The 10,567-nt window shown below is 36.4% G+C and overlaps 2 protein-coding genes across 2 annotated transcripts; one reads left to right on the top strand and one right to left on the bottom strand.

The window, feature by feature from the left end:
• Nucleotides 1–550: 550 nt before the first annotated feature.
• LOC144443033 (protein FAM221B-like) lies at nt 551–6,066 on the bottom strand. The gene is made up of 6 exons (XM_078132406.1): nt 5,835–6,066; nt 4,802–4,945; nt 3,202–3,312; nt 2,198–2,398; nt 1,330–1,449; nt 551–873 (listed from the first exon to the last, which is right to left on the bottom strand). The coding sequence occupies exons 1-6, from the start codon at nt 6,064–6,066 to the stop codon at nt 680–682; spliced, it is 1,002 nt and encodes a 333-aa protein (XP_077988532.1). The 3' UTR covers nt 551–679.
• Nucleotides 6,067–6,340: 274 nt separating this feature from the next.
• LOC144443451 (uncharacterized) lies at nt 6,341–10,293 on the top strand. The gene is made up of 4 exons (XM_078132930.1): nt 6,341–6,490; nt 6,839–6,934; nt 7,205–7,297; nt 7,603–10,293. Exons 1-4 carry the CDS (start codon nt 6,394–6,396, stop codon nt 7,866–7,868), a joined length of 552 nt encoding a protein of 183 aa, XP_077989056.1. The 5' UTR covers nt 6,341–6,393; the 3' UTR covers nt 7,869–10,293.
• The last annotated feature ends 274 nt before the right edge of the window (nt 10,294–10,567 follow it).

Here is a 10,567-nt window from a genome sequence, read left to right as displayed (position 1 = left end):
GAAAAATTATTCCATACTAGGACTATTATAAGTGGGTTATATACATACTATCAGTCCCAACACTTGTGATATACGTAAACAGTGCCATATTGAACAGATGTAGTCTATAAAGGTATGTTGAATAACACAAATCGCTAGAACAATACACATCATGTTCAGCCATATTTTAATGTAGTCATATATTGTGCAGCAGATAGAGGAAAGTGATTGACAGCTGTGACTTTCCAGTATGTATGCCAAATGCATGGCTTACAAGAAGCAGTCGTTGACAACAAAATGGATGTACACACACTTCATGTGGTCCTAAAACTTAAACATTTTGAAAACAGCAGGAGTACGACTATTTTAATTAACCAAGAATTATTGAGATTTCATTGCCATTTGCGAAAGGGTGATTTTCAAAGTGTGCTAAAGTACTCAATGATTCTGACCCACAGTTCAGACCACAATCTGCAGCAGCTGTGGAACAGCACCCCCAGTGGCCAATACTATACTTTTTATCTTTACGATAACCACAATCTGACATATTGCATCACAGCTAGATATAATTACATGTGCTTAGGATATATCAACCATGTAGAATAAAAGCTACCCTTCATCTACATGACCTTGATAGAACCACACAGTCCCTCTATCATGGATAGAGAGACTGTGATAGAACTGACAAGATTTGTATTATTTAGTCATAGACAGGTTTGAATCCAGAGCCTGATTGTGGTGGACGATATGGTGTATCTTGAGTAATAGCTCGGTTTCTTGGAATATTTCCCTCTCCAAAAACCAGTTTTGGATATATCCCTGGATTGTCATCTTCTCCGGTCAATGCCATGTTACGTAGTTCTGGCATCTCAGCAAAAGGTAAGTATTCCTCACCTGTGGATAAGACACCAATAGGGCAATGCTTTCAGAATAGAATGATATGATAGAAAAACTTCATAGAGTGCGTAGTATCCACTGGTAATGATCACTGGCACTCTACATGTAGTATGGTCATAAATAAGCTCTCTTGAAAAAGAAAAGTAAGCCTTATGTCTTGTCTGAAAGGCCAGGGTTTCTTTCTTTTCCAGGTTCTAGCATTAGTGTTATTTTATCAGTGAAGCCATGTGGAATAGACTAAGGTTAGAGTTCATTGAAACATTCTGATACTTAGTTTTGTATGGGTAGGACACTGTAATCAATTCCACAGAGTTGCAGCAGTTTATACATAAACGACTTCCTGCCATAGGTTCTTAGAATTGTGAGAGGAAGCTCATGACCCAACACTTTGACCTTGGTGTACTAGCATAATAACAATGAGTGATGTGTTTGTATGTGTGTTGATTGACTTACCATAAGGTATTCCATTTCGGTGACGATCATCTTCTGTTTCAAAGACTGTTTCATGTTCTTCCCAATGTTTGTCACAGGCAGCACATAAGAAGTTAGAATCAAAGATTCCACAGCTACATCCTTGTGAATACAAAAAAAAAATCTAAATTCAAAAAATTTCAGTTAGTTTGGATCCAATTGCTGAGGATATATCTCCAACAAAACTGTTCATTTTAACAATAAAAATTGAAAATTTTTGAATTTAGGTATATTCTTGTTTCATTTTTTTTTATGAGGTATGACATGTCTAGTCACAGTGACAGTCACAGTGACAGTCACAGTCACAGTCACAGTCACAGTCACAGTCAGTCAGCTGACATTCTTGGTTTTGATATAAATCATTAAAATGTTAATGCAAATATTTATGATGTACCTATTCTCTGCAAACCTGAGTTCTTAGGCACAGATGTATACTTATGATTACTCCTGGCATAGACCTATATAAATGGCAGAACAACCCCCTAACATCCTCACGTTCCGCGGGAGCATACAATCCCTGCAGTCAGTAAGGCATATCTGATTGAATTTGTCCCCTGTCCTAACAGGTCCCCATTTTATACAGCTTAGTTGACTGGGACACAATCATGTTTCATAGCTTGCCCAAGGACTTCAGAAGCAAATGGCAACAGGCTTCATATCTGGTTGCAAATCAGTTTCTGGAGAGTGCCCCCTAGTAGCCAACCTATACAATATTTTTTATCTCTCTCATTAAACTTAAATATGATTTGCCTGCAACTGATATTTTTTACAGTTATTATAATACCAGGAAAATGCATTATTTTATTTAACCCAGATTACTATATTTAAGCTATCCACTCTCTGAACATACCTCTAGTTTTGCAACGCCTCATGTTAGGATCATGTTCTTCATGGGTGTGTTTACATCGACACTTTGCCCGCCATGTTGTTGGATCAAAGTCCCTACGTCTCTGAAACCAAAACTCTCCGATATCTTCTGGCCTCCCTGGGATGAAGGAGTAGGCTTTACACTTACATCCTCCCTCCTTACAAGGCACTCTTACGCTTCGACCTACACATACAAATTGATAGAATGAATATCCACAATTTAAAGAAGTTGTTTGGCACTGGTGACCAGATAGTATGTTGAAATTATCCCTGACACACTAATATATTTTTCCATACATTTTGAAAAACTGTTCTTCAACACTAACAGTCACTGATTGTAGGCTACTGTAGGAATTGACTGAAGTAGCTGACATGTTTCATATATCGGAATTAATAGAAACTAAACAGAGTTGAATTGGTATACATGACTTTTGATATCATCTTGGAGCCTGCATATTCATGTGTGTATGAGTGTGTGTGTGTGTGTGTGTGGGGGGGGGTAGTAGTAGAGGTCAGTGCACTCTTGTGTATACTGCATGTGGGGGGAGGGGTGTGTGCGTGCAATCCTGTGTAAAATAGTGTGTGTGTATTTGATTGTTTGTGTATGTATGTATGTATGTATGTATGTATGTATGTATGTATGTATGTATGTATGAATGTAATAATGTATGTATGTATGTATGTATGTATGTATGTATGTATGTATGTATGTATGTATGTATGTATGTATGTATGTATGTATGTATGTATGTATGTATGTATGTATGTATGCATGCATGCATGCATGCATGCATGCATGCATGCATGCATGCATGCATGCATGTATGTATGTATGTATGTATGTATGTATGTATGTATGTATAAATATGTATACCTGCATGACAGTGAATGTACATGCATGTTGTAAAGAGGAATAAGCACATCAATTAAATGTAACATGTTGTGTTTTTATCATGCATTGTTTGAAGTGTTGTATGTATTACTTACCATTGTATGGTGCATGTTCTGATAACAGATGGCCACAAAAACATCTTGAATGTCTTCCAACTCTGATGCAGTCCCATTTATAACCGGGACAACGCCAACCAACGTATATACCTTAATAGACAGAATATATATACATATATATATATTATCAGCAACACAGGGCTGATGTACCAAGATTTACAAGCCATGCCTGTCAAGCTGACTTACTACAAAATAGTAATCACACCATTTGAAAGTCAAGCCTAGGAGATTTTAAGAAAATGTACGAATTGTATTTTAGAAACTGTTCTTGGAAGGTGTTCCAGCGGTAACGGATCAACTTCAACAATTTCAACTCGTCCCATTTCAACTCGTCCCACTCAACTTGTCCAATTTTCAACTCGCCCCAATTTCAACTCGCCCCAACTCTTTACAATATAATTTACCTGTGCATATATGACATGGAAGCTAGTAGTACTCAGTTTGGAGGGTCTGTGGTATCTCATATTCCATTATTGAAGTACCACTTGCACTGTTAACACATACTACAATACTTAGTGCGTTAACTAGGGAGAGGAGACACGTCTCCAAAACCCGTACGTGCAGAAGTCGTAAGCGTGTCAGTCACTAATATTCTCTCTGGTTATTATCATTATTATTTCTTATTTGGGTTATAAACATTAAGTCCTAATGTGAAAAGTGATATTCCATGTCTGAGGAAAGTTGTTGTGCTAGTATAAGTTCTAGCTCTAGCAAACACTTACCCAAAACCCACACCACTTTCTGCTACGAAATGTTACATTTGCTACACTTCAACTGGCCACATAGGTAAAATTATGTAAATTTTTCAGTCCCTGTACTTCGAGTCCATGTATCGTTTAGATTTATAAACGTTTACTAGTGTTGTTGGGGCGAGTTGAAAATGGGACGAGTTGAAAATGGGGCGAATTGAAATGGGACGAGTTGAAATTGGGATGAGGTGAATCGCAATCGTTCCAGCTTGATCAAAATGATGCCTGCGGGACAGAGTGAATGTACATGCATGTCCTAAAGAGGCATAAACACATAAATTATATGTAACATTTTTTTTGATCATTCATATGTTTGAAGTGTTGTATGTATTCCTTACAGTGCTGTTTAATATGTGGGATTGTATGGGCTATAATATATTTGAAAGCTTCACAAGCTGTAACTGGGCCATATGTATTTTGTTAGATATAACAACTTGAAATGTCCTACACTTTGAAGTATTGAATCACACGTGGATAAAACGTGTTTGTGTAGTTGTACACATGATATTGTACAATAAATCTAATCAAATTTATTTGTAGGTCCGCACCCTAAAATCAGTACACCTGTATGATCACAATGTTACTGTACTAATTATGGATAAAATTGACCTCTAATTAACATGTACAATATGTGACTTCACTGGTATTTTAACAATTTTCAGTGAATATATTCATAATTGTTTGATTGAAAAAATAATACCCCAAATACATAGATAGCAAATACCCCTTTGCCATATTAATGTTGTCTAAATTTTTCAATTTCCAACACCAACAGTTTTAGAAAGCTGTGTCCCTGGTCACAAATGTGTGAAAGAATAAAACCCCTTTACCAGATTTTATTGCTGCTACAGCTGCCTCTGTTTCGGGGTTGAATAATTTTTGGACTCTTCCTCCGAATTCTTCTCTATGCATTGCTCTGGCTACAGATATCAACTCTTTCTTCTCAGCAGGAATTACAGGTCTAACAGTATAACCTACAGGTAAGAAATTCAATATAAATCTCAGAACACTAAAAGTCAGTTTAAGACCATGGATGTATTAGTACATCTATGGTTAGACCATAGACCCTCCACCAACTGCAAACTATGTATAAACACAGCCACAATGCACTAAGATGTCCTATGCATGGTCTCCACACAGCAACTACACCAAGGTTCACCTGGTCTTTGAACCCTCTTATGAAAACATTCCAGGGGAAAACACTGATATGACCATCATGACTCCCACCTTTCCTAGGTGACATTCAATTGGGTCATGTCCAAATCATCCTGAATTGAAATAACTCTTGGAAGCCTTCTTGAACTTACAATTGGTGGGTGGTCAGTCTTTATGCTAGGGGCAGTAAGTAGGTACAATCTACAGAGGTTTCTATTATATCATTTTACCTGGGTTCCCAAACAAAATTACCATTGATCTTTTTGGGAAACACTGCCATTTTTACCCCTTTCTCCGAGTCCCTAGCTTTCTGTTACCGGGGTTCCCAGCCTTAGCAAAAACACTGATGGCATACAAAAATTGTCAGTTTCTACCATCTAACACATTATCAAACGAAGTGTTAGAGTCATTGTAGTACATACATCCAGAGCTTTACATACTAAACCAGGGGAGCATCGTCAATCATTTTGATTCTAATAACGTGTAAATTTACTATATTAACATGAGTAACCCATGATGTTAGACGGAATCCATGCTCTAGCATAGAGTTGGGATATATCATCATGGATGCATGGAAAGCTAGTATGCCCAACTTTATTAGTTTATGCATGGGTGTATTATGACCCCTAATACATCCATGGTCTGTGTGTATGTATGTGTGTGGGAGGGGGGGGGGGGTGTTATTATGAATTATGCATGCCACATTACCTTTCGGGGCTAACATAACCTGACCTCTTCCGGCTCCTCTCTGTCCTGATGGCGTCGCATCTTGTCTACCCCTTGGCACAACAGCCCTACTAGAATTAGGTTGTGGTGAGAGGGACTTCGCACGACCGCCAGATTTTGGAACGGACAAGGAACTTCCTGACTTCTGTTTTGGTTTTGCTCCAGTGGAAGGCGACGCTTTGGAACCAGATCGGCTTGATTTTGAATGATCCATTACTGGTACTGTATGTGATCCGATTTTCTATCAGTACTAGCGAAGTGAAATTTGATTGACAGCCACGATATTCTTTGTTAAAGTTTGTCTCCACCCGTCATTGTGCGCCACAAGTACCTCGAACATAATAATGGTTCATTTCATGTGATCGTAAGTGACACCCAGTGTGTGGAAACCATAGAAATGTCAACAGTTCTGACCTGGGTTGACCTCAAAATGCGCCCTCATGAAATCGCAATTACTTGCCACTAGAGGGCTCATACCCGGAAGAACCATTTGCCTGAGAGACCGAGAAGACTCTGAAGAGGAAAACATTCTGTCTTCAAAATGAATTCGTCGATGTTTGGAAGTCTTCTATTTTTCAGTTTTATTCTATGGTGTAGTGCAGCTCAAATGTATCGGGGTCCTCTGCAGGAGCTTCATGGTAAGTGTGTATCTATAATTTCATTTGCCATGTAGTAAATATAATCTCGGCACTTGAATCAATCGTTATACAATTTACAAAGTTATAATTTTTTTTTTTTTTTTTAGTAAAACCTGTTTTAGTATTTATTTAAATAACAAATTTCATACAGATTGATTCAAGTGCCTGTGTACATGGTAATTCTGGGAAAAAATAATAAAAGTTAATTTATACAAATGTAAACAAGACATATTTATATGTTGTAAAAATAGCATTTTTTTAGTATCAAAGCCTAGCAGAGAAATGTTCCTGAAAGAGTTTGACCTAACAAGTAACATCTAAGACCTAAATGTCATATTTTGATTTCAGGAGGTAATCTGAAGGGAACTGGCTGTGAATGTAATTCTACATCATGTGGTTGCTGTGCTGATTTGGTTATAGAAAAGATTGAACTGAATACAACTGGTAGGTCGAACAAAAACATAAACAAATTTGTTTTCTACTCATCATACATGTACTAGAATTATTGTAATCATACTGTAAGCATGTAGTGTATGTTTATCATATGAGACTCTTTGCCAAACATACTTGTTGCTACTTGGAAAGATTATTCATGTACTTACTTTCATCATAAATGCAATACCTCTTGTCAGTGACTTGAAAATATGAACACAGTACAGATAGATAGTTTGTTGTTCAATATTGTGTGCTAATGTTAATTGTGTACTATTTCAGTGTGTGTTAATGTCAGCTATCTTCCTGAGGAACTTGGCTTTTCATTTACATTATCTCTTGGTGGTGAAGTAATCTACAATGAAACTGTATCAGGTATGTTTCTTTCTGAATTCATATTGATATTTTACATAAAACATATGTTGACAGCTCAAACACAGTTACATGTGTTTTTTTGCCGTAACTCATTGAAATTTCCTCCTATTGACTGGTGTCTTAATTTGAAGCTGTGCACCTAGGATATAAAAACTTTGTAAGACAAAATGTCCTGGGTCCAAAGAAGTTGATAAAAAAGCTGACATTTCGCATGTAAATCATCTTTCAGTCCTTATACTTTTATGCATACCTAGGATGTGTTACTTTTGTAATAGGTTATTTTCTGTGTCTGATTTTGCCCACAGTCAAGAATCCACCCCCTATCTGCTTTGGAGTGCCCTACCTAGAGAAATACTTTGGGATTTGTATACACTTTTATGACATGGAGTACTCCACCTCCAAGTTATCTGGTTGTATCAAATTAGAAGCAAGGCTGTATGATGTCGTGGTTGAATCTATAGAGTTGGGTTGTTTCACCATACCACCCAGTGATGCTGGATTTGTTATGAAGATTAACAAGATTAAAAATAAACGTGTATTCCAGCAAGGTTTTGATAACTACATACATTAAACAATTTTTCCTTTTTGTTGAACATATCAGCACAACTGAAGTACACTACAGGGCTTGAAATTAGCTACTTTCTGTGGTTGTCCCTAGTGGGCTACTAATTTCAGAAATTGGTAGCCCAAGGATGGTGACCAATAGTTCTATATTCCTGAACTGAAAACAGAGTTCCTCTATTGGCAATGTGTGTGTTATTAAAATACTTTTACGTCTGTAATAAATCTTCCATTCTTTAAATCATTGCATAGTCAGTGGTAGCCTGGATGGGCTACCAGCTGTATATTATGGTAGCCCCATGACAGGAATTGGTAGTCTGTGGGCATGGGACTACTATTAATTTCAAGCCCTGTCACTAGGCTCAGCTCTCCCATTCTCTTGACTACAAACCAGTTGTAAAGTAATGTTAGATCTCAACCACAGTCTCCCTGTAGTTTGTGTTGTACTGTTGCTGCAAAGCAGTCAAAGGCATTATGATGATGACCTATCCATGTGTCTGACACCACATCTACCAAATCATTGTATCAACACCCTGTACTGTAAGACCCACTGCTGTTACATCTAATGTTATGTGTCCTTCAGTAATATGGGTTAGGGTACATGATGGATACATTGGGTCCAGTGGTCTTCAGTTGTGCTAACATATCACCATACACGGAAGTATAAAACTTACATTCCAAAAAAAATGCTTCTCTCTATGTCTCGTAGAAACTTATATCTAGCTTGTAATGAAATTCTGCAATCAGAGTAAATGTTTTTCTGTATAACAGTAAGACCTTCCATATGATCAAATGTACTTAACCTTGAAGTCAAAGTTTTTCAACTTGGAAAAATATTGTTGACAGTGAATAGTACTATCAGTAGAGTGATTTTATTACTAGCATTTTTTGTGTATGTACATGTATATTTACGGAATGATCAACAGTTACTACCGGGAAGTATAGTGATATGAGAAATATTGCTAGCAGGATAGTTTATAGGATTCCTTTACTTTCACCAGTGTGTGTGCATACTAGTGGTATTTGCACTGTAATGCAATACCAAAAGCATAAATGTATGCAAATTATATGCAAATAAAGGTGCAGTCATTCCCTATATGAAATTGTGTGATTGCAGGGTAGGATCAGACTGATGATTACAGTAATTTGCTGATTTGGATACAAAATAAAACATGTAAAAGAATGCCCTTATGAGTGCTAGTATGGGTACTCACGGATATTTACAATTGCGTGTGTTGTGTTTTCTGCTGCAGTTTCACTCACTATGCGTATGAAAGTACGACTTCAGAGAACACCACAAGCACTCATACAAATATCCCCAAGTACATCACACTTACACTCATGTGTTATAGGATTCTGTCATATAATCGTATGATTAGAAGTGTTGATACAATGTAGCAAGTCAACATTCAAACATACAATGTACAATATGTCTAGATTTAATATTCCAATAGAAGGAATAAACTAAATTGTCAAGCTGTTCAAATAGAAATTTGTGATTAAGTGTATCTTTTGCCTTTTTTTTAATACTGTACTTAATCCATTTTTTTTTTAAATTTTAAAATTATCATCCATTTTATTGGTCTGTAAGATATGACATGTTGTGCCCACCCTATCAGATACCACAAATTTGAGATACCTAATAGGGTTGAATGACATGATGTATCTCACAGTTAGTTTGTTATGTTGAGTTTGAATTTTGTTCAAACTCTTACGATATTTTAGTTGTACCATTTATATTACATCACCATTGGTGGAAAATGAAATAAAAATAGGATGGGTGAGCATGACATGTAATATCAGTTGATGTAACCATGGTTACCATGCCTACTCATGAACTGGTAGTCATGTGTAACCATGGTAACCAGTACATTTCACCAGCCAGCATTTTATTTTTGTGGTCTATTTTAGTTGCAATTTCAGTCATACCATATGCTGACTGTGTACCCTATCAACCAATTGCCCTAGATTTCTGAAAATAAGGGTGTTTCTGTGCATTGTATACCATTAGAAAAATGTGTACAGAATACCAACATGTCAAAGTTCATATTTAATGTTGTATTGACCAGAAAGAATCATCAAAGTTTGATTTATTGACCAAATATTCTCTCCTAGATCCTATACCTATTAGATAAATTCTCTAGGATATCGGTCATTTCCTTGTACCCAGCTATCTCTAGTATAGTTTGCAAAATAGACAAGAGTAAGGCTATTTCTTTTTGTATGCTTTATTTCAGCATATGAAATATGCAAAACAATATTTACATCACCTTTGATTGATTTTGTGAAAGAATTAGGTCAAACCAGTTCAAATGTCAATTTATAGTTTGAATTTATATTTTTGCATAAATGATTTCCTTTCTTGTTGGTTTAATTTATTGCTTATTTATGGATAATCATTAGTGCAATGTTATATTATTATATACGTCTGAATAAAATATGTCACGCACCAAGGAATGTCAAATGTGTGCCTTAGTACAGCGCCACCATACAGTGATCTGAAAATTCTTTTGTTTTTCTATATGCCTTCACAACCTGCCTTGACCAATACAAACCAGTGCCCTCAATATATGTTATACTTTGAGATGCAAGACATAACTTGGGTACAGTTATCCTTCCTTCTCTCTAACACATAATTTTTCTTGTATGTTTTCACAACAAACAGCATCTTTCAAACAAAGAAATCAGCTAGTCCACATCGATTTCTTT

This window comes from Glandiceps talaboti, chromosome 12 (assembly GCF_964340395.1).
Source record: "Glandiceps talaboti chromosome 12, keGlaTala1.1, whole genome shotgun sequence".
Lineage (NCBI taxonomy): Eukaryota > Metazoa > Hemichordata > Enteropneusta > Spengelidae > Glandiceps > Glandiceps talaboti.
The sequence above is the reverse complement of the archived record's forward strand: the minus strand, read 5'-3'. Positions and strand labels throughout refer to the sequence as shown.

Bases quoted from the DNA above. Each gene is read 5' to 3' on its own strand.
- LOC144443033 (XM_078132406.1), bottom strand. From the start codon at position 6,066: ATGGATCATTCAAAATCAAGCCGATCTGGTTCCAAAGCGTCGCCTTCC. The intron at 4,946-5,834 runs GTAATGTGGCAT...TCTTACCTGTAG, and splicing joins GGTTATGTTAGCCCCGAAAG to GTTATACTGTTAGACCTGTA. The intron at 874-1,329 runs GTAAGTCAATCA...TCTTATCCACAG, and splicing joins CCGAAATGGAATACCTTATG to GTGAGGAATACTTACCTTTT.
- LOC144443451 (XM_078132930.1), top strand. From the start codon at position 6,394: ATGAATTCGTCGATGTTTGGAAGTCTTCTATTTTTCAGTTTTATTCTA. The intron at 6,491-6,838 runs GTAAGTGTGTAT...TTTTGATTTCAG, and splicing joins TCCTCTGCAGGAGCTTCATG to GAGGTAATCTGAAGGGAACT. The intron at 7,298-7,602 runs GTATGTTTCTTT...TTTTGCCCACAG, and splicing joins CTACAATGAAACTGTATCAG to TCAAGAATCCACCCCCTATC.